Here is a 23037-nt window from a genome sequence, read left to right as displayed (position 1 = left end):
GCGTCCTGAGGTGAGCAATCCTACACATCATGGATGTGCAGCAGGCATGAGGGATGGTGCATGCCAGTCATGGAGTCCAGGTGCAGCATGCAGGGCGTCCTGGAGGTGTCCTCGGGGTCGGCGCCGGGGTTGCACACGATGAGCAGGCTCCAATGCAGGTGGTCGTGGATGGGCACAAACAGGAAGTCCATCGCAAAGATGTCCAGGCCCTGCACGTCGCAATGGAAGAGCTCTCATGGCACCATGCGTAGAAGAGCACAGTTCGCATTCAGAAGTCGTGAGTACGTCGGCAAGAGCTGCAGCATATCGACGCCCAAGTCACATGCGCTTCTTCCTTGCACTTTGCTGACATTGTAGGCTGCCCTGCAACAATTCACAGCAAGCATTCCAGCACAATATATACTTATCAATTCAGGAAAAGGACATGTGTTAGACAGCATGACGCCAGCATGGTGCCAGTTAGACCAGATAGGGGCGCACCTTGGTCCATTTCTTCACCCGCTCATGGTTGGCAGCCGCCACAGGGCCCCTGGGGCCGTTGTCGAGGGTGGATGACAGGCCAGACTTCTCCGTCAGCTTCTTCCAGAAAAAGCTGTTGAAGAAGTAGCAGCGTGCCTTCACCTCCTCTGGCAGATGCTCCCAAATGTGCCTGTCCGCGCATCATCCTACTCAGCCACTCTTCATGAATACTTACACATTTGAGAGAGCCAATTGCTCTCCACTGCATCTTGCAGTGCAGAAGAAATCCAACCCAGACCACGATAGGTAAAGCATAAGGTAAAGCATACGCTGTACAATTTTCACTGCACAGGGCTTGCTATGAATCCAGAACTTAGCAGACATGTTGTCTTGGATCATTGGCAAAAACATCGCAGGGACAGGTGCACCTCATGAAGAAGTCGATGATGGTGTCATTCAGGAACTCCTCGGGATTGAGGCGCGCCATGTCAGCGGGCGTGATCTCCACAGCCCCAGGACCGCCGCATGGTGGGTACAGCGCCTTCAAGCCCTGCAGCACAACATCATGAATTTCCACCACTGGAACCCTTGTTGTTGCTTACCATGCAGCCCTTTCACAGCTACGCTACGGCTCCATTCCCACTTGTTGAAAAAGGTTGGGATCACTGATCACTGGCAGGCCTGGCAGGACGCCGATCTAGGGTCTGCCGGGCCTGACCCAAACCACAGCTAACCGAGGTATGCTGCTCCGTCAATCATGTTATTGACACTGGGAACACTGGGAACAGTGCATGGTGACCAAGAAAGAGGGCCGTCACATGCAGAGTCACCGCATGCACAGCTGCCTGCTGCCGATGGGGATTTGCTTGCCAAGAAGCTCTGGTAATAATACTCAGAGCACCATGCTCTGAGTGAGTTTGAAGGATGTGCCGGTGATGCCTCACCTCGAACCTCTGCATGGGCCCCTTGAAGGCATTGGAGCGCTGGCTGCGCCGCGGCTGCGCTGCGTCCGCCAGGCTGCCCGGCCCTGGGCCGGCCTCCTCGTCGTCCGTATCATCCAGGGTGATCGGCTCATTGTCCTGCCATTCTCAGAATCACCTCAACACCTACCGTCATCAGGAGCCTTGCCCTTCATATATCTAAGGACAGACGCTTCGGTGGGCGTGTTGCACCACAAGCTGCAAAGAATAAGCAGCTTGAAGAGAAACAGGCTCTCAAGGCACTACTTGAGCCTCAAGTACTTATGTGGTCAAGTACTTATGTGCACGCTATGACGGGACAGCCTCAATGAGGAAGGGCTTGAGGCATGCACATGGTATCCTCACCTGCTCAACTATGCGCTTGCGGGTAGCAGCGCCTTGCCGCGTCCTCGAGAAGGTCTGCTCGCCGCTGTCCTGAGCAGCCCCTCTGCTCTGAGGCCGCGCAGGGCCGGACGCATCCATCTTGCCATAGAAGTTGTTGGTGGGCAGGCCACCCTCCTTCAGGCGCGGCTGCCGGTAGTTCCGGGTGTCTGGATCGAAGTCATCCTCCTCGATCTGTACATGGCAGTGCAGCGTTGACAGAAATGCCCACAATTTTGCTCAAAACAAATATAATGTCACCACATTGAACCGCATGCATGCAAGTCATGAAGCTGAGAAGGGCGTTGAGGTATTGAACAGAGTTTCACCATCAGCAGTATAAAGGAGGGCATAGAGAGCAGTTGGGGTCAAGCGCGCTCACATAGCTGGTGGCAGCTTCGCGAGTCCTTCGCCTGCCCTGGTCTGCGCCACTCCCGCCTGCTCCTTGAGCATCATGACACTCGTCGCAGATGTACCCAACACCCTACACACAGGACAGAATACTCTGGAATAAGAGCATAGTTGAGCAGGAATTTCACCCCATCACAGCTTGAGCTGATACACGAATGGTACTGCGCGTGGACCATGTCAGAGAAATGATTAAGTCGGGTGATTTCATCACGTCTCCAGAGATGGCAACTGCATTCTGCTGGATATACACATCCATATTTCAAATGCAGATTGAGCGCTCACCGGATATTCCTCTCCATTGCTGCGGTGTCGGTTGCAGCTCAAGCACTCCTGCCCGCTCAAAGCCTTCTCCTTTCCATGCTGTTGCTGCTGGAGCTCACCTGGCGATCATAAAGGCATGAATCCAGCTGAGTGAATCCCAATTATTTTAACAACCCCTCAAAACGTGAAGGTGATACTGAACGGTATGTTTCGGCAGTGCGGCATTGCACTTTTGTTGCCCCAAGTCTGCAGGTGTGCTCCCTGAGCATCCGCACCTCGTCTGGATGTCGAAAGAAGCAGCTGACCTTTGAGGCTCCCTGGCCGAGACCCCGACTGAGGCGCAGCCGGCACTACAGCGCCAGTCTGGCGGCGTCTCCCAGGCCCTGCAGAGAAGAAGACTTCAAGCTATCAGACAACCCTGCCATGCAATCAGGGGACATAATGAAGGGCAGAATGTAACTTATTGAGCAAGGAGGAAGTCTTTGAGGCAGTAGGTACACAGGGCATGACACAAAGATCACAGGAGCAAGGAGCACTCATGATTTGAGAGATCCGGCTTGTGGTGCATCGCACCAGTCTGCACAGCGACAACTTGCTTTGCTCCCTGACTCATCATCGGACGCTGTGGCATCCTTCTGACTCGCTCTGGCGCCTGCTCATTAGCACAAACCACCTTTCTTGCCCGCAACACATTTGCCAAGCCCTTGCTGGGCGCCAATACATCTATGTCCCAATTGAACGGCATCGCTACTGCTTGGATTGCACGAATTTTCAGATCTTGCATAGGAAGGAGAGTGCATTACCTGCCAATTTCCGCTCTCATCAAGTGTCCTGTCTCTGACTGGGGAAGTGGGTGCACCACCTGCAGCTCTGGTGTTTCTGAAAGGGTTGTTCTCCTGAGCAGCTTTTCCATTCCCCGCTAAGGCTCCTGGATTGTCTTCAGTCCTTTCTGCTATTGAATCTGCCTGGTCCTTCACAGCCTGGCGCACATACAGGTCCAGTCAATGGAGACATCTGTGTTGCTCTTCAGATAAGCTGAATGGCTGAGAAGGAAACCACGTCCTGAAAGCGTGCTCAATTATGCGGTGATCGAGGTAATGGACCTGTCTGAGCCAGGCCTTGGATCGGCGTTCCTTTTCTGCCTCCATCCTAGCGATCTTTCCTGCTACCTTGGCGCCCCCATCTGGAGCCCTCAGGATAACCTGATGCAATGTCCTTCTCATAGAGGTGAGGTTGGTTTCCAGTTCCTGGTCTCCCAGTTCCCTGTAAGCCTTCTCGAGCTCCTCGTCTGTCAGGGTGTTCTTATGGGTGCGAATCGCATCCATTTTCCCTTCCAGCTCATTAAGGGCGCCCATAGTGATTTCCGGATCCACCACAAACTGCTTGTGGACACGGTTGGCGAGCAGCTCGTACGGCTGGTTCGCAATGCTCATATCACAAGCTAGGGACCTTCTGAGTCGTGGAACGCATTATACCAAAGCACATCCCTCGAGAAGCAAAATACATCTAGATGTATAGATTAGAGTCTGTCATGCCGGCATCTGGCCTGGAGCCAGGAATGGAGGTCTGACCATCACCATTGCAGGTTGTTGACAACGCGCACGATCTTCAGGAATGAATGTAACTCATGCAGGAAGGTATCGTCCGCTGCAAGAAGATGACTATCACTATAAGGTACTAAAGGTACAGTTATTTTGCTCAATCAAACCCTGCAACTCTGCTGGGCCTGCTGCCACTAGTAATCTTAGTCAGTGCATAGTCATGCCGTGGCCATGGCCAGGGGAGTGGAAATGAAGAAATCTTTGACCACCTTGTGGACCATTGGGCATGTGTTGCGAGCACAACTTCTCCTTCACACACACAGCTTCTGACATTGACGTTCGATCCAAGTGTCCTCCAGCTGACTGGCATTGCGCACGTATGATGGAAAGGGAATAGACCAGCACAGTCAAACCTCTTGTTTTGTGCTGTGAGTGAAGGCTGTATCCTGCGCACATCTGTCCCTCAATTCTCTGCATCAATTGGTTTGAGGATGAACGGCAAGAATGCGGTGACAAAGGCTCAGAATGAGACCCACAGACGCATCTTGGCTGGTCTCCTTAAGCAGGACGACAACCGCCGATGTGCAGATTGCAACGCCCGGGGGCCAACCTGGGCCTCCGTCAATCTGGGATGCTTTATATGCTTGAATTGCTCAGGCGTGCACCGATCCCTGGGGGTGCATTGCTCCAAAGTGCGCTCCACGACGCTGGACACCTGGCTGCCCGAGCAAGTCGCTTTTGCACAGAGCATGGGCAACCGAAGGGCGAACCTTTACTGGGAGGCGAGGCTTTCCAGCGGATTCAAGAGGCCAAGTGAGGGGGACATGGTGGGCTTGAAGAGGTTTATTGAGGAGAAGTACAGGTGAGGTCGGTTTGTTCGTTGGAAAAGCCAGATCTGAACTTGAACTTTCATTGAAGCCGAGGAATGTCTGCAAGCATGGCTGCAAACTTTATCGTGATGTTGATTTATTGTATCCTAGTGATTATCTGTTCCTTTCGTGCCAGCACACCTCAAGGCAGACTTAGGTTGACTGGTAGTCAAGACCTTGCACGATGCACAACTTTTCTCGTGGCAAAAGATTGCATCGGCTAGCACGTTCTCAAAGACAACTGCTCGAAGCTCGAATGAAAGGCAATGGAAAGTCAGGATACAAACGAGCTTCTTGGTTTTCTGCAGAAACCAGGCATATGCAGCGCGAGGCTACAGCCAGCCGCCCTCAATAGAAAACGCAGCCAACCACCCCTTCCTGAAAGATCTGGAGGCGAAGGAGAACGGTGGAAGCCAGGCAGCTGAAGAGACGAGCCAAGCAGGCGCAGCTCAGCCCAGCACGGCTGCCAAGCCCCCTGCGGTTGCCTCCAGGCCACTGCAGCTGCCTGCATCCACTGCAAAGGCGGCCCCTGCCGCTGCTCCCCAGCCAGCGCAGCTCTTCGACCTGCTCAGCTTGCATGACGTGAGCTTCCTCCGCAGCCTTGCACCACAGCGCTTTGCCAGACCTGTGCATGCCTGAGGGAGTGTGAATTGCGGGTCGTTGGCCTCCACACCCTCAAATTTAGCTCAGCAGCATCTTGCCGTGAGGGCTTTCTGAGTTCATCCAGGTCACTTGAACACCATTATCAGTACATGCAATTGTGAATGATTTCGTGACAGAGCGCCCATGTGACATGCAGGCACCTGCGGTGAGCGCTGCTGCACAAGCGCCAGCGGCTGCCAGCCACGATGAGGGTTGGGCTGCATTCCTGGATGCATCACCGGCTCCTGTCAGCGCTGCGCCACCCGCTGCAGAGGCAGCCTCGCCTGCCGACGACCACTGGGATGCTTTCCAGGTAGTCCTTGTGATCCCACATGATGCCACATGCTCTATAGCATGTGTCTACAGCATGTGGTTTCCTGGTGCCCATCTGCATCACCAAGAAATTGTAGAGTCAAGAGGTAGTGCACCTTCGCGTTGACTGGTTTGCATATGTACATTAAGCCTTCACATCACGCTGGAACAATTGTTGTGATGTGCTCAGGGGAGTTCGAGTCCTGCAACTGCAAGCGCGGCGAGCGCGGCAGAGGACCCGTTTGCACCCAAGCCGCAGGCAAGCGCCGCGTCACGCGAGGATTCCCCTTCATCGTTTGACGACCCTTTTGCGGATTCGCAGAGCACGCAGCAGCCGGCAAAGGAAGCCGCGGCAGTGCCCGCGCTTCCCCCAAAGAAGTCTGCTGCCGACATCCTGAAGATGTTTGACGCACCCATGCAGGTGGGCTTCCCCAGATGTTTGCTCTTCTCTGTATCCATTACTGCCTTCCCGAAGAAGCTCACAGCTCTGGATAGATGATGTGTTTGGAAGCTGACTGGCGCGGCAGAGTTGCTGAGTTCTGACTGCATGTTATCCACAGGGGCAACCACAGCAGGGGCTCGGAGGGGGGCAGTTTGGCGGCGGCATGGGCGTTCGCATGCCCGGCATGATGCCACAGCACTATGGAGGACTGCAGGTGGCAGCGTCACTCCATGCATGATGTTTTGATTGCCTTCACGCACCTGTGCAGCCACCTGCGGCCTCTGGTGGCCCAACAAGGCCATTTTGCTAACATCCTGCTGTCAGACTATAGAAGACTGGGCTGATGCATTTGCTGGCGGTGCGCAGGGAATGGGTGGGGGCTTCCAGCAGCAGCAGTTGTACCCCCAGCAGGCGGTGGGCGGTGTACAGGGGTTGCAGCCAATGCCATTCATGGGCAGCACAGTAGGGCCACAGCCTGGCTTCATCGGCACAGCTCTGCCCTATGGTGGACCAGGTTATCAGCCCCAGATGCCGCAGCTGCCCCCCAACCAGGCCCCAAAGTTTGCCAGCGAGCCCGCAATGAATGGCAGCTTCTTCTGACTGGGCGGATGCTGGCCCCTTTGTCCGGCATGTCATGTCACTGGTATTCTTTGGGACCTCCGCCATGGGAGATCCTAAGCTGTCAAGAGCATCGACTCAACGGCAGGCTCACACAGAAGTACACTGCGGAGATGGCGTGAGACTTGCCATGCCAATAGAGAGGAGACTACTGTGGCGATTGTAAAGATGCATAATGAAGTGGTCATCATGACTTCCAGAAGATTTCAGGTCACGCTTGCATGCAAGATTGAGCCCATGCTTATCTTTTTTATCAATAAGTATATTAGCGGATTTAATGGGAGCGGAACTTGTCTGGCCTACCTGTTGTAAACGAATGAGGTAGACATTGTGTATGTACGTTTGGTTTCTCCCACGAATTTTATTGCCTTACAAGCATCATGATGGAAACTTAATAAGCAAAAGCCAAACATTCATCACCAACTTTGGAGGATCCTTCAGATCTGACCAACAAAGAAATCAACCTTAAGGACATCATTCTGGATTCTCGAAAGGGCCACTGCGAATAAATTCAGAACAGGTTTCGGGTGCTGCAGGGAAAATGACATCAAAAAAGTGCCTTTGGTCTCAAAACAAGTTACGCACATGTTCAACAAGTTGAACAATCATTGCATGAGGCCGGCCAGGGGCCCCAAGGCATTGTGACAACGCAGACAGGGTTGCAATGGTATGGATCTGAGAAAGTCATGACACTTGTAAAACCCAAAAAGCCAATGCTGCTAACAAACAAATACTTCTACCGCCACCAAGACAGGGACAGGACCTCAATTCTGCAGTGATAAAACACACGAGGACAAGGTCTCAACCGACAACAGCACTTGCATCAGCTGCCACGGTAGGTGCTGTATCCATACGGGCTCCAAGTCAGCGGCACATGGAAGTGCTCGTTGACCTGTGCGGGGCTGATCTCAAAGGTGATGCTAGCCTGGGGGTAGAAGGCCACTTCTGGGAAGAAGTTGGGGTATGCCAGGTGGCACAGCTTCATGTAGGATGCCACGTCAAAGGTCAGCCTGCAACAAACAAGGCATCCCTGTCAGCTGCAGATCACAAACCTCACGAAAAGTTCCACCTTGAAAGGATGAAAGACTTGTTCGAAAAGGAGGGGCGTCTTGACGCGCATAATGCCCCACAGGGGACAGAAGCACAGAGGAGGAAAGACTCTGCAACTTGAGAAGCAAGCCAAGGGTGGTGGCTAAGGTATGGATGTGCGATCACCTGTAAACGCCGGGCTCGATGGAGTTGGAGGGAGGCAGGAGGTCGCTGATGCGGCCATTGGGGTCTGTGGTGCCCTGCACAACAAATTGCCAGGCAGCGGTGCTGCCGGGGCAGCGCCTGTGCAGCTGCACACCCACGCCAGCCGCCGGCTTGCCCAGGCTGGTGTCCAGCATGTGTGTGGTGATCGGCGAGCGCCCCGCCTCACCGTTTCCCACTGCGCAGCATACAAACACAGTCAGGCCCCGACTAATATTAGCCATAATCCATGATGCTGCTGTAGCAGCTCCTCGGCTAGAAAAGGGCAACAAACACCCGAGTCTCCTGCTTAGTACCTCATTCCCAAAACGATTCCCTGTCCATTCCATCGATCTGACAAACGGCGCAGAACCAGACGGGACTCTCTGGCTGTTACATTGATCCGAGAAACAGCGCAGAAGATAGGAAAAGGCTTGAAGAGTCAAAGGGCTGCGCGAGCAACGCACCCAGGTGGGCTTGGATCTGACCTGCTCGCCGCTCGACCTGCGCATAGGCGGCCGGCTCCGCGGGGGAGCTCGGGCTGCGGCTGCCGCTGAGCAGCTTGTGCAGGCGCAGCTCCGTGATCTTCATCTGCTCCGCTGCCGCTATGAGCAGCTCCTCATGGGGATCATTGTCAATCCTGCAAACAGCGCACAGAATGAGGTTAGGGCTGGGACTCGGCACCAATGTACATCCACCGAATGAGGCAAGTTCCTATTGATGCGACTGAGAAATCTGCATAACAAGCTTGTCATGATTCCACTGAACTATCACAAATGGAGCAGGAGCATGCCTGGATTTGATGACCGCCAGCATCTCGTTGGCTGTCTTGCCCGATGCGCAGATGATGAAGATGTGGCCAAAGCGCTGCTCATAGAGCTGGTTCATGTAGGCCAGCTCCTGCGTGCCATGAGTGTCACACGGATCAGCCATGCCTGCTGTCAGAATAATTGTCTGCTTGTTGCATCTACCTGAGAAGTGAGGTGATTCACAGAGGTGGTGTGTCCTTACCCCCAGGATGGCCTGGTTGGCACTGCTTGCAGCTGCCTGCTCGTCGCGGCTGAGCTCACCAAAAGCCCCGTGCTTTGTCCTCAATGTTTTCATGTCGCCGATGCGCGGGTGCGCCTCGAACGCTTGCAGCCATCCTCTGATCGGAACCTGTGCAGATCCAATGTCCCCATGAGCACGATGCTGCTGCAGGGTACTTGCATGCACCTTGATGTGCCGTGCTCGACGTATGAAGTCTGCAATTTTACCTCTGTCCACCAGATCTGCCTCGCTCTGTCGACGAGCGCTTCGCTGCTGCTGTACGGGCAGCCCTCCACAACCGCTCTGGCGAAAGCGAAAGACCCGCAGGCAGCCAGCGCATCCCCCTCGCTGATGGTGACCATCCGGGCAAACCTTGATCGAAGGGACCTGTTCTCTGGACTACTATTCTCTGGACAACAAACGGTCCCAGTCAGGCACCGTCTGAGTAGTTCCGTCTGAGACTTTCCTGGGCGCTGATCGGGACTCAACCCCTTTGAATTTGAGGAATATTGATGCTCAGCTTATAATTTTGAACCGAAACCTGTCTACGAATCTGCGTCTGGTGATGGTTGGGCATTCGCTGCAGAACTCGTCTTGGAAGCTGCAGATTGCCACATGGGAGTTGGTCATTGGGTGCCGGTCGTCGGTCGGCGTTGCAAGGAAATGGATATCGATGGGTCATGCCGCGGTGGAGGTGCACTTTCCAAGTCAGACAACAGATTTGTGAACGGGAGCGAGACGGGTAGGAGTACTCATCCAGAAGATTTTCGCAATCTGCTGGCAAACAACAGAGGGCGGTGCCCAGGTGCGCGTGGAGTTCGAGGCCTGTGCGTCCGCAAGGCGATTCTCGCATCTCACAGTCGTAGGTTCCCTGCGCGCCCAGCCTGTTGGAGCCGGGCAGAAGTGAGCCAGCAAAGATGCAGCAGTCACTTGGGACCGTAGGGCAGCCGTTGGTGTGTCCGGGAGTTTCGGGGCGACCCAGAAAGGTTGGGAGCAATGCTGGCCGCTCGCTGGTGCCAGTGAGCGCGTCAAAGTCAGACGTAGCTGCGCCTAGTTCCACCGGGTCCACCCTCGCCCTGGAAAGGCCCGAGCTTGTTCTCAGCGGCCACCCAGACGCAGTGAGGCGACGACAGGACGCCACAAAGCGGTGAGGAAGCTGGCGCACTCCCTGTCAGTCAGTCAGGGCGGTCCAGGTCAAGTCTTGAGGCCTGGACTTTCACACCATTATTATGCTGCTTCCTTCTGGCAAAAATATTCCATCAAGTTGGAGGCCTAAATGTCAAGTCTTGGGAAGATGGGGCCTTTATGGGTGTGGTTTTTGGTTGTCCGAATGCAGTGCTTGCAGGTTAGCACCTTGTGTTTTTGTCAGCTTATGTGCCCATCGTACACATCGATACCGATCTCATGCGATGTACTTTTGCCTTTTCGTGATGTTGTTTGCCCTGCTGCGCAGGCTGCGTGACGCCAAGGTGCAGGGAGAGCTTGCATCAAGTACAGCATGGTGAGCGCCACTCGAGCATCTGTAGCGGCCTTATTGTGTGCATGGCTCCGTAGTGTGGCTTTTGCATGCCCTGCAAGCATGATCAACAGCACAAATTGGAGGATTTTGACCCAGAATCGTCATGTTCTGCTGCTTTAATGTCTACCTGCATGGCAGATGTCATAGGTGTGTGTTGCCTCTTACAGGTATGAGAATCCACTCCCAGACAATTTCCTGCGCGTGAGGACACCCGAAGATTTTTTGGAGGCCATAGCAGGGGACACACTGGTCATTGCCGACTATTTCGTGCCCTGGTGCATCGCCTGCCGCCGCTTCCATCCAGCACTGATAAAACTGGCTACTAAGCACCCAGAGTGCACATTCTTGGCGGTGAGTCCTCATTGTCTCTTGCTCAGATCATCAGCAATACCGCCACAGCACGTCAAAGCCTGTTCTCGTCTGATGTATGCTGTCTTGTTCCTGTCCTCTTCTGCCGTTCTGCTGATGACGGTGGGCGCTCCCTTGAGATGATAATCTGCCTGTGTAGGTGAATGGGGGCGACCATGCGCTGCATGACTTTGTGGCAACCTTGGGCGTGGAGAAGCTGCCGTACTTCCAATTCTACCGGTGTGGAGAGATACTGTCCCAATTTGCTGCCAACCTGTCCAAGATTGGCCAGCTGCGCGCAGAGATCGACATGTACAAGGCTCGCGCGCAGCAGCACGGACGCAGCATCATCAGCCAGTCCTAGAGATGTGTGCTTTACCATCACCAAGAGTGTAATTTTTAGTGAGAGCATCTAGAGAGCAGAATTAGAGAGAGCTGGTTTCCAGGAGAACGCATGCATTGCTGTGCCCATGGGACCTAGGATATTAGGGTGCCTTGTGTGAGGTCTGCGCCTGCTGTTCACTGCCTATTATTTCCCAGGCTTCCACACACGCAGGCCTGGTGCTACGCTGCCGGTGGTGCCGCTGTGCAGCAGTCAATTGTATGAAAGGCACCTAGGAGTGCTGTCACGAGCTGTCACTATGACAGACTCCCCAGCACCCGAGAGACTGGGTATTTGTGGGTTACAAACATTTGTGCCATTAGAACGCGGTCAGGAGGAGGTGTGAGGCACGATCGTCTTGCTTTGAGGTTCGTCTGCAACATTTTAGACTCTACAAGGTTCATCAGAGCGCATCTGCCTCTGTTGCGGGGCTCCATTGCATCAGTGCTTGTTGCTGCTAATGGCAGCAAGTGCAGGCTGTTGGAAGCCCAACAGCCTGCACCACACTGAGTGTGTCCACAGGGGCACATGCCATTTAGGTGTAAAATAAAGAATGTTACCTTTTGTAGCGTTTTACAGTTGCAGATACAGGACAGCCGTATGGACTTGCAGAGGGAGCAATGCTGTGCGTCTATGTTCTTGATTTTGCTTGCTCAGGAACATTTCCACCCAAATCAGCATGGGTAGGATGTGTGATCTTCATTGAACATCGGGTTGACAGGCTGTTGGGCCGCTATTGGGCAGAGCTGTCAGATTGCTGCTGCGTTTGTTGTTCCCCGGTCCGTTGTTCCGTTGAGGCGCTGAAGGGGCTAGCCAGCGCTGTGTCTTATGTCACTGACGGTCTGATCATGCTGCATTGCAAGCTCCAACTCACAATTGTGAATAGCCACGCGTACGTTGGCTATGGCTTGATCACTGATCATTTGCAGTTGTTGACGGTCCCAACTTATGAGCTGGCAAATTCATGGCCATGGGATCCTTCCAATCTAGAACTCAAGTCTCTGTGAAGGTGCCGTGGTAATTGACACATCTGAGACAGGTGATCTGACTCATACCTTCTGTGAGAAGGACCCAAAATGGGGTCCTTGGCACCAACTTGGAGAGCTGCGTTGTTGGAGCGATAGGAGCCAGATTTGGCAGCACGCCCGGAGTTTGCAATCGCTCGCATACGAGCACCTTGCCGTGCTCAATCTGCCGCTATCTCACCATCAGGAGGCTTCAAGTGATCAATAATCGAGTTGCAAGATTGGCTCCGCATTGGCGAGGCCGTCTGTGTCCCAAACCTGCTTGTCAAGACGAGGCTGGACAGTTTGAATTCGTCCTCGACCTGGTATCTGCGTCCTTCTGGATCAAAACGCACTTTGAGAAGTGCAAGACGCCATCGGAGCTCCATTTCACTTTTCCAGACAGGGAACGAGGGGCTCTGGCGGCCAGCTGCATAGCAAAGAACGGACGGCAGCTTCTAAGCAAGGGGCTTGGCGAAACACATAATGTGACTATAGCCTCACATTTTGATCGATGAATCTACAGCAAGATTGAAGAAGCTCTCGGATACGCCAAGCATTGAAGGTGATCCCAAATTCGGAGTATTGGGCTTTTGTCAGTTCCAATGCGCTCTTTTGGTGTTGTGTAGAGGTGCACGTGGATCATGTCTGAATATGCCCCTATTGGTATGTGTGGTCTGGGAGGTCTATAAGGCCAGAGCAGATGCCATTTGAAGTTTACTGTTTGAGTTTTCTACCAAGGCACCAAGGTGTAGGTCTCTCTGCGATGACCTTCACCTTGTAACCTGCCTGGCAGGTACACCGACATCGGAATTTTGATAGCAAAGGCTGAGGCATCAGCAGCTCTTGGCCATCTCGCCATAGAGTGCGGCCCCGACGCTTGAGAAGTGGGACACCAATAAGCTGCAGAGATGCATGTACATTAACTGCGAAAGATGTACGCCATCGAACCCTGCTCCAATACCTCGTTTCCTCACATGCTTGATGATTTTGCGTTGCCACCAAATAGCTCGAATTAAGATTGCTCCCAGCCTGTGCCCGTTTTGCTCACTGACTGCTACCATTTGCAGGTCATCTACGCTGGCCTCAAGCGAGGAGGATGCCAGCCACAAGTCGGGGGCAGCGGAGCAGGATGAGCTGCCCACCGTGCCAGACCGGGTGCCGATCACTGCCCGCAGTCCACCTTTTGATGTTTCGGATGCAGCAGCCACCCTTGCAACCTATGGCAGCCTTGGAGCAGCACGTCCCTTGCTGAGGTTCTCAGCACTCTTATTCCACAAATCATACAGGGTTGCTGATGATCACATGAGGTTGCTCAGGTATCGCTTGGAGGGATGCCCATTTATATTGTGGACAAGCGCTTGGGGAAGGGAGGCTTTGGCCAGGTCTGCTTGGGGCGGCGGTTGCAGCAGCGGAAAACCACGCCAATCAACAAGCCGAACAAGGTGCGGTGCTTTGTTGACTGCCAAAACCTCAGACATTCTCTGGTAGCAGGGCAAGTATCGCCTGCCAAGCCTTGCACAAGGTCATGTATTTGTGGAAAATTATGCATGCAGTTGTGAGGGTCCTTGTTTTGACTGTTTCCAGGTGGCCATCAAATTCGAATCCACAGCCAGCAAGGGGTGCAATAATGGCGGGCCGCCCTACGAGTGGCAGGTGTACAACAAGATCGCTGGGTGCTATGGAATACCCAAGATCTATGCAAAGGGCACCCAGGGCGGCTTTCACATCATGGTGAAGACCGCTGGTCCCAGATCTCTGAAACCACTGTTGCATTTCTCAGCTGGAATGTTATGTGTGGCAAACAGAGGGCAAGGATGCTCAATACTGGAGGCAGAGACAAAAGATATCAGTGTTGGGGTCACAATGGCGTGCATGCTGTGTCTCCTGCTGTCATCCTTGCGTTTTGCTCACTGCAGAGCAATCCAGGTTGCAAGGATGGCGATGGATGGCACTCTGTGGACCACTATGCAATGAAATGCAGAAAGGGGGACGGTGCTTGATGCCGAGAGTGTGTGAATGCAGATCATGGAGCTGCTGGGTCCGAGTGTGTGGGATGTGTGGACGACGGAGGGGCAGTCGCTACCCGTTCCCTACGTAGCCTGCGTCGCCGCAGAGGCCCTCAGAGCGTTGCAAGACTTGCATGGCAGAGGGTACGACTTCGCTCAGCCTGCTTGACAACAAGGTCAACTCGTTTGAAGCTTGCGATATCTTTGGTGTGTTGCATTGTCGTAAGGGAATTGCAGGCTGACTGCCAGCACAGCCAAAATGCATCCTGAAATCCCTTCCGCTCAAGAATTTATTTTGTCACCAACACAGAGCATGCAGGCTGTGAAGGATGAGCCACACAAGTGCTGGACATGCTGCTACTGGCATGCACCTGCATAGCAACATTAGAACAGCAAGCAGATGCATGCATATACTAGCGAGGCAAGCAGTTGCCAGACTAGAAGATCTGTGCTGCTTCCAGGTATGTGCATGGCGACATAAAGCCGGAGAACCTGCTGCTGGGAGCCCCGGACACTCCTGACGCCACTCGCCTGTACATGGTTGACCTGGGCCTTGCGCAGCGATACACATCATCGTCCACTGCCCGCCACCTGCCCTACCATCAGAACCCCAACGAGTTCAGGTGCGCCCAGGGGCTAAAAAGATCCGACACCTGCCGAGCTCCACATGGCTCCTGTGGTCTCTTGTGTTTTCTTAAGGTCTCAGATTACCTCACGGTGGAGGACCCTGTTTCACTGTCATGCGAAGCAGGGATGACAGTCCTGGCTCAATCATCGAGGCGCTCAAGTCAGTTTTGAAGCTGGACGATAAGATATGGGCATGTGTCTTGCCAGAAGAGGACAATCCAATGCTTATTTGTCCCTCTCAAGGCCTGCCTGCATGCAGCCGCGCGCATGCCCTGCTGCTGACGCAGAGAAGTTCTGCTGCATTATGTATCTGTATATCTGGAAATTAAAATTCAGCCTGACAAAAGTTTGATAGCGACTCGTGTGGTGTGCTGCAGGGGGACGATCAGGTATGCGAGCGTGCATGCGCACTTGGGCCGCATCGCCAGCCGCAGGGACGACCTGGAGTCTCTGGCGTACACCCTCGTCTTCCTCCTCAGCGGCTGCCTGCCCTGGCAGGGCTTCCAGGTTGGGAGCCTGCCTCAACTGTCACTCCCTGCTGTATTCAGAAGCTCTTGCTCAGGGACGTCACTCTTTGCGCAAGGCCATACTTACTGTGCTGCTGTGGTAAATTGTGTTGAAATGCATTGCTGCCGGCTGCTCGACCCTGAGGGTCTGCTGGCTTGCTCTGAGTGGCTTCATTGAAGCAGTAATCTAACGCTACTTGGATCAACAATTTGCTAAAGTTGAGGTGTCTCAGTTGAGGATCTACTTGAGGACAGTGACTTACTAAGTGTTGGTGGGGTGAGTGAGTGTTAATGAGTCAGAGTTGGCGCGCAGGGGGACGATAAGGGGTATCAGGTGTGCAAGAAGAAGATGGACACGAGCGCGGAGACGCTGTGCGGGTCGGCGTGGCCGCCCGCATTCAGCCGCTTCCTGGAGTCCGTGCTGGCGCTCAAGTATGACGAGGAGCCCATGTACGACGCCTACATGGCGCTCTTCAGGCCCCTCACCGGCAACAGCGCGTCGCGGCCCCTCACCATCTTCCCCTCCCCAGAGAAGACCCCCAGAAAGGTGCCCACCTGGCATTCAATTTCACACGCTGCATTGCCACCACCACCGGCATCTGTCCTTAAATCTTGAGCAAATTTCTGGAAGCCTTCCTGCGTAGCACCCTTGCAATGCGCAATACATCTTGTAAGGGTTCAGGTGTGCATGCTTGCCTCGCTGCTAGATCTGTGGTTTATCCTGGCACATGAGACGCAAGGCCGCATGGTCGGCACGTTTCATCACAGATGACAAGAGCACAATCTGGACCCACGTCGACATCGTCTGGATCCTGGGGTGCAGATTGCGCACCCTAGGATCCTGATGATAGCGACCTGGATTACTGCTATCGTCACGAGTGACACCGCAGCTTGTGCCGCACGAACTCACAGCCTTGGCAATGGCTTACGCAAAGCACCCTGTCAAGAGCACTACAAGCATTGCCCAGTGGCGTGGTGTAACCGTGGATGTCTGCCACAGCAGGTAGTCGGCCGGAAGCGCGCGAGGGAGGATTCGGCGGAGGACACAGCGGCGGAGCTGGGGCTGACGCCCCCGGACAGCCAGCGCAAGAAGGCCCGCACCGGCTGGGCCGGCACGCAGTGGATCACCGTCTACGTCAAACGCCGCCCCATGAAGCAGCGGTGCGCGCCCCTCTGAGCATATGACATGTATGTCTTCACAGGTAGAACACCCACATATTGGTGTCGCTCTGATGCAGTTAAGAATTTTAGCTCCCTTGGTAAAGGCTGCATTGTTCGACTGCGCCATAGCGACACCAGTACATGTCGCACTACCACCGCCTCCCATCATTCACCTAGTGTTTTGACTGTCAGCAGCGCGCTGGCCGATAGCTGCGGATGTGGCGGCTTCTGGCAGTATCTAAGTTATGAGCATGGGTGCCCCTGGGAAAGACATCTTACATTCAAGGAGCTGACAGAGAGCTGCATGTGAAACAGGCATCCTTGCTCGTCATAGTGTGCTGTTATAGATACGGTTCCTGAGTGCTGGGCTGATAGGTTCAATGGCTATGAACCTCAGCGAAGCTATGTGGCGCACAGGTACCACTTCAATGTGAACGCTGACCGGCTAAGCACGCATGTGGAGAAGGGCTACAAGGAGGGCCTCTTCATCACCGCGGTGGCCTCCTGCAAGGGGCTCTGGGCCGTCATCATGGACGCCAGCGCCAAGCAGAAAGGCCAGGTGTGCCCACCCTTCTGGATGGCTGGAAACGTGTCTTTCCTTCTTTCATCCAATCATGCGAACCCCCTGGAATGGGCTCTGGGGAGACCTTTGATGTGTCAGGACCCTGGAGTTCAGATTGATCATGGCATAAAAGAGGGATATTCAACCATTGATCGTTGCTGGAGCTGTCATTGGGCAAGCTTTGAAATCAAGTTCAAAGCATGGGGCGTTGCGCAGTCGTACAAGCTGACCAACGGGGTCTTCATGCCGCGCGAGTGGATCACAGAGAAGTGGGACGAGGGCTACTACATCACTGCAGTGGCAGGTGCTGCCGACTTCCCTTACAAATAGCATTGCTTCAAATATGTGAGGCCAAAGGAGTCTCCATGCAGCACTCTTAACTTAAGAGCATGCTCCATTGCTCGCTGCAGGAAAATGCATCGATCCCACTTGCATGTCAGGCATGTTGACCTTGCATGTGCTTTTCTGTGCATGATTCACCTTCTGGTGACTTCTATCCCTGGCTGAAGCATCGTCAGATACTGCTTCAGCCAGGCTGGAGCAGTGAAGGTGAACCAAGCTCACGAAGGTTTCTCAAGACTGCTCTGAGCACTGCTTCAAGAGAATGAGATTGCATGATATCATTGCATTGGAAGCGCCAAATCAGGAGAGATGCCGGCCTCACACACCAAGCAATGCATGAGACATGCATGCCAGCTCAGGAGAAGTGATGATTACATGGCTGTACATCGCAGGGTCGGACAACTTCAGCTCGTTGGTGGTGATGAGCAAGGGCACCAAGTGGACGCAGCAGAGCTACAAGGTGGACTCCACCTTCCCCTACGAGTGGATCAAGAAGAAGTGGCGCGAGAACTTCCATGTAACTTCCATCGGCACAGCTGGCAGCCCGGCCACAAAGCAGCAGTGGGCCGTCGTCATGAGCCGGGACACCGAGTTTCGGCATCAGGTGGTGGAGATCGACTTCCAGTACCCCTCCGAGGGCATCCACTACCACTGGGACAAGGGTGCGCTGCCACCCCTGATCCTCAAAGGCACACCTTGCTGTCGAGGCAACTTATGTGCAGAAGGGCAAGTGCAGCAGGACCTGGGGTTAGGCATTTGGTAATATGCCGCCCGTACCTTCCTGCGGCCTTGTCACACGCAACACCCTCATGCGCCTCTCTGGCCCTCTCCAGCTGTTGCGGCATGCTCCCTCGGAGACCAGCGCTCTGTAATATGAAGACAGTGCAAGCTGTTTATGCAGTCGTGGACTTCAAGCGCACATGGCAAGCTGCTGCAGTTTGCTTCAAGCAGCTTACGGAAGCTCGATTTTCATAGTCCTTATAAATGAGAACTTGTAACAATAAGACCCATGACGGGGCGCAGGGTACCGGATAACGGCGTGCGGCGCGACGCAGCACCAGGCGGCGGTGGTGATGAGCCTGGCCAAGCGCAGCAACGCGGGGGACATCGTGCAGGAGACTCTGCGCACGGGCGACTTCCCCGCCACATACGTCAAGGAGAAGTGGGAGCGCGACCTCTACATCGACCTCATCGCCTACGGCCGCACTGTCTGCTGACGGCCCTGCTTTCACTTTTGCAAGAGCAGCCCAGGAAGACGGTGGTCCTTGCCTCCTAAAAAGGGAACTCTACAGCAGCCGCACCGTCTGCTGACGGCGCTGCTTCTTTCTTGCAAGCACTCGATAAACGTAGGCCAGGGGAGAGCTGCCAAGGAGCGCTCTCGCAGAAGCCGAGGCTGGGAGTTTCACACTGCCCGCAGTGCTTCCCAGCTTCTGGGTACTTGCGTATTTCCAAGGGCCGGTTTGTGGGGAAAGCCGGCTGCGGGGGCTTGAGGCTTGGCTTCTTGGCGGAGGGTGAAAGGGCATCTCGTTCGTTTGCAACGCTGTGCCTTGCAAGTGGGGTGGCCTTTGGGATTCAGCTTTTGCCGGCACTCCCCGGCAGGACAAGTCGAATGCCTCGAGATCAGTGAGGATGGCCCAGTGCTGCCTGCATCAGGGCTGCTTTTCTTTGCTGCCTTCGTGGCGCGCCCCTGCGCAGGTTCACTTTGAGGGAGTCCAGCGCTTCACTAAAACAACTGGCATGCCAGTGTGACAATGAACACAGGTCCTTCGCCAAAAGTTTGCTTTAAAACCCAACCCGAATAATACATCATGCAGATGGTAGGAGTAGGCAGAGGTAGGCACAAGGCAGGCCTGCTCACCTGACACGATCGCGGGTGTGCAAACGCGCAATCGTGTCAAGTGTGGGGCCGTTTGGTTTGAGCGTAGAGGAAATTTGCCACTGCATGGGCAGATCTCAAGGTCCTATGAGGCCCTGCAGTCTGCAGAGGACTGCAAAGAGATCAGGCAAGATGTGCTGGCAGTGGCAGGCATATGTGCACGAGGCACCTTTTGACAATTGCGCATGTTTTGTAGGTTCTCAGGATATGATTGTTTTTTCGTGTCTGCGTGCATGCGGGTCGACACTTGAGGTGCTGCCATGCTGTTAGGTCAGCGCTCTTGACGTCCATTGTCAAGGAGGATTGTGCTTTTGCTTGTGTGCGTGTAGGCTCAAAAGTGCTACTGGCCACAGTTTTGAAAGACTGTTTGATAGAAGTGAGCATCACATATGTCTTCTTGGGTACTTGAAGTGGCATTGGGTCTACCAATCTGGTGCAGACTTAGTTTGACCAGTGGACAAGTCAAATGAGTGACAGTGAGTGATTGATTGATTGGGTGCATCATGCATGCAACTTGGGGCTGTTGTACGTTCCTTGTAAACTTGGCAAAGCAGAAGGCCCCGTTGTGCCTAAAGACATGATGTGTGCACCCTGCTGGTTGCAAAGGTTCATGTCAATCGCTCACTTCAGCTGAGCCTCAAGCAGACGAGTTTAATTCAACTGTGACTTGTCCGGTTCTGGAAAAAGCAGTTTTGCTGTGCAGCGCCCTGCCAGGGTGGCATGCATGCAGGTTTTGATGGAACAAGCCATTACGCACAGCCGTAGTGCGCCATGCGGCGCCGCACATGAAGAATTGAAACTGAGAATTGGAAAATTTTTAGATTCCAGCCGGCCGCGCACCGCGGACTTTTTTGGACAGGATTGATCCTGATCACCGGGCAAATTACAGCATGGGCCGGCAGTGATGATATCATTCTAGCAAAACCCCCATGCTCTTGAGATCAGTCCCTTTTCTTCGAGCTCTGCATTATCAAAATTTTCAAGCCCTAGCTGCTGCGCATGGCATGCCCTCTAGGGCGGCCAATTCAGGATGGGTTTATGCAATCCATGAAACGATGCGGTACAATCGTGCTTTGCTTCGTCCCAAAGCTAGCACGCTCAGACATCCATCCTCGACCGCGCATCCATCGCTCTGCACCCTCGACAACGACATCTTCGGAGCTACCGTCAACCTCTCGTCGTCCTCTTTCCACACGTCAAAGGCAAGTACGACCAAGCGTTCTAATACCTCACCAGAACGCAAGCGTCTCGCCTCGTCGTAGAGCTCGTGCCAATGCACGTCCTGGAAGCACTGTTAGTTTTCTTTTGTAAGGATAAGCTCTAGCCAGCAATTTGCTGCGTAAGTGCGCTTTGCGAAGCGTCGTGAAGATGTCATGCTCTGCCATGCTACGCTCTTTTCTTCGCCCCTGTCGAGAGATGTGCTGCATGAAGCGTACAAAAGAATCGAGCTGAACGATTTGAGCGCCACGTGCGGGCATTTGCATGATAGGGGCCCTTTTGCAGAAAGATCACCTCCCGACCATCGACAGCCGAGTCTGGCACTGGAAGGCCTGCCACACCATTCTGAACCTAGAGCGACGTCCGTGCATCTTGTCTTCAAGCATAATATTGGATCAACGTGGTCGACGAGGGTGGTGGTGTGTCTGTAGTGCGGTCTCTCAGGGCCTGGGATCCCTGTCCGCTCGCAAGCAAGCCACTGTGGCACACAAGGTGTAGCATAACCCTGGTGGATGCCTTTGACCGGGATCTCCAAGAGCCTAATCAATTGTCCATGTTTGTGCAGGCCATAATGTCCTTCTACCCCTACCTGTACTACAATGATGCCAAGGCGGCCAAGGACTGGCTGATCAACGTCTGCGGCTTTGAGCACAACATCACGATGGAGGACCCGGTGACACTGTCTGCTACCCTCCCCTGATATTTCCTGTGGCATGCTTCCTGGCAGATCACCTCCCCCCATGAAGTGTGATCCATGATTAAGCTTGTTGTGCTGGGTGCCACAACCCCGGCAACACCTGATCAGCCCTGTCGGCTGGAAGATCTTCATCTCTAGAAATGTAAGCTGAGTGTCTCCCTGACTGAACAGGACGGTACAATTGGCCACGCAGAGGTCAAGCACGGCTTTGGCGTCGTCATGTTTGCCACCGCCAAGCCTGCAGGTGATCAACCCAACTATCCTGTTTTGCCTAACACTGTGACAACTCTAATGCGCAGCACCAGATCACTTGGGTGTGCCTCGACAAAAGCAAACAGAAAGTGCAAAAATACCACCAAGATCCTAATAGCAGCAACCTGTTTGCCTCAACCTTGAGAAGTGAGCAGTGTCAAAGATACCAGTCAAGGAGTGACAGAAGCTTGCCACTGAGCAGAGGGAAAGAAGAGCCCCAAGGATCTGGGAGGGGCGGAGACAGCGAGTGTGTATGTGAATGTGAAAGAATTGGATAGCCTGCACGACCGCGCCAAGGCGGCTGGCGGCAACATCACCAAGGCCCCCTATGACACTGACTATGGCTCGCGCGACTTTTCCATGAAGGACCCAGAGGGGCGTCTGTGGTTCTTTGGTGCGCTCCTTTGAAGATTGTAGCAACCTATGGTGCCGGTTTACTGCCACCATTGCATGTGGATGTGCCCTGGATGTTTTTTCCATCTGGGGCACCCTCACCCCCTTGAAGGGATTTTCAAAGAGATATGCTTGCTACATTCAAGCTTGAGGCAGAATGACCGCCAGAATTAAGGAAGGGCCGCCTTGCAGTGTGATTGCAATGCTCTCCACAAACTTTTCTAAGGGGTGTTTCTCGCTCTCAACTGCACTGTGGTTGTGGTGCAGGTACCTACGTCCCGAGGCACGAGTGCCCGGACAAGAAGGAGTAAGGCGTCATGTGCATCAAAATGAAGTCAAATGCATCTCGCATGCTGCTGGCATCCAATGATGACGGTGGCCGCCAGAACCAGTTGCTGGCCCAGCCAAATTCAGCATCTTTGTATGTACTGTGTGCAGCACACAGTAGGAGTCTTTGCATGTACAGTATCTTCCAGAATAGCGAGAGCAGAAGCTCACAGATATTTGCCCATCAGGTCCTGATATGGATACAGGATTTAGCAGTTCTGGGTCACTTCAATGGGTCTGGCAGGCAGACCGTCAACAACACAATATGTGAGCAATTAGAGCAATTTGACACATCCTGAAAACTCAGGCATGCATTAATCTTGACCAACATGTAACCTCAAACGTCTGCAGGCATCTTTGATTACACTTAACCTCACCCACTCTGCTACAGCCTTACAGCTCACTTATTTATGAGTATCAGAATTTTTAAACCTGCACCGCATACTTCACCTGACGGCTACCTAAGGTGTCTGATCTTCTTCTGCTGCTTACAAAGCAGCGCATTCCTACATACCTAACCTACTGTGGGACTCAAGCGAGACTGTTCTGGCGTTGGGGCCGGGCCAGCAAGAGCCTCTGTTGCTTGAGCAAAAGCAGGAGACTGAAAGCTGTTTTGAGACGCCACGAATCCTGTCTGCTGCCTGCTCTGGGGCGGCTCTC

General features: G+C 53.8%; 5 protein-coding genes across 5 annotated transcripts; 3 read left to right on the top strand and 2 right to left on the bottom strand.

Annotated features, from left to right (window-relative positions):
* Nucleotides 1-20: 20 nt before the first annotated feature.
* COCSUDRAFT_62462 (hypothetical protein) lies at nucleotides 21-3904 on the bottom strand (the record flags this gene model as incomplete). Its single annotated transcript, XM_005648420.1, has 10 exons — nucleotides 21-209; nucleotides 481-649; nucleotides 888-1009; nucleotides 1404-1538; nucleotides 1785-1994; nucleotides 2182-2283; nucleotides 2493-2590; nucleotides 2777-2854; nucleotides 3045-3123; nucleotides 3641-3904. The coding sequence occupies 10 exons, from the start codon at nucleotides 3902-3904 to the stop codon at nucleotides 21-23; spliced, it is 1446 nt and encodes a 481-aa protein (XP_005648477.1).
* A 599-nt stretch (nucleotides 3905-4503) lies between these two features.
* COCSUDRAFT_36194 (Arf GTPase activating protein) lies at nucleotides 4504-4878 on the top strand (the record flags this gene model as incomplete). Its single annotated transcript, XM_005648419.1, has 1 exon — nucleotides 4504-4878. One exon carries the CDS (start codon nucleotides 4504-4506, stop codon nucleotides 4876-4878), a length of 375 nt encoding a protein of 124 aa, XP_005648476.1.
* Nucleotides 4879-7277: 2399 nt separating this feature from the next.
* Nucleotides 7278-9516, bottom strand: COCSUDRAFT_28529 (Hydroxyisourate hydrolase; the record flags this gene model as incomplete). Its single annotated transcript, XM_005648418.1, has 6 exons — nucleotides 7278-7905; nucleotides 8111-8324; nucleotides 8593-8743; nucleotides 8894-9025; nucleotides 9137-9283; nucleotides 9382-9516. 6 exons carry the CDS (start codon nucleotides 9514-9516, stop codon nucleotides 7719-7721), a joined length of 966 nt encoding a protein of 321 aa, XP_005648475.1. The 3' UTR covers nucleotides 7278-7718.
* Nucleotides 9517-9719: 203 nt separating this feature from the next.
* On the top strand, nucleotides 9720-11385 carry COCSUDRAFT_62459 (hypothetical protein; the record flags this gene model as incomplete). Its single annotated transcript, XM_005648417.1, has 5 exons — nucleotides 9720-9848; nucleotides 10021-10301; nucleotides 10608-10655; nucleotides 10841-11024; nucleotides 11182-11385. The coding sequence occupies 5 exons, from the start codon at nucleotides 9720-9722 to the stop codon at nucleotides 11383-11385; spliced, it is 846 nt and encodes a 281-aa protein (XP_005648474.1).
* A 1788-nt stretch (nucleotides 11386-13173) lies between these two features.
* Nucleotides 13174-22727, top strand: COCSUDRAFT_65654 (kinase-like protein; the record flags this gene model as incomplete). The annotated part of the gene is made up of 17 exons (XM_005648416.1): nucleotides 13174-13187; nucleotides 13478-13565; nucleotides 13727-13852; nucleotides 13995-14141; nucleotides 14433-14560; nucleotides 14878-15039; nucleotides 15421-15550; nucleotides 15863-16096; nucleotides 16553-16710; nucleotides 17128-17269; nucleotides 17489-17576; nucleotides 18007-18276; nucleotides 18638-18822; nucleotides 21274-21381; nucleotides 21577-21649; nucleotides 21860-22051; nucleotides 22318-22727. The coding sequence occupies 17 exons, from the start codon at nucleotides 13174-13176 to the stop codon at nucleotides 22359-22361; spliced, it is 2289 nt and encodes a 762-aa protein (XP_005648473.1). The 3' UTR covers nucleotides 22362-22727.
* Nucleotides 22728-23037: the final 310 nt, after the last annotated feature.

The sequence above is a fragment of the Coccomyxa subellipsoidea genome (assembly GCF_000258705.1).
Source record: "Coccomyxa subellipsoidea C-169, whole genome shotgun sequence".
NCBI classification, from domain to species: domain Eukaryota; kingdom Viridiplantae; phylum Chlorophyta; class Trebouxiophyceae; family Coccomyxaceae; genus Coccomyxa; species Coccomyxa subellipsoidea.
This window is presented reverse-complemented; position numbering and strand designations above follow the sequence as displayed.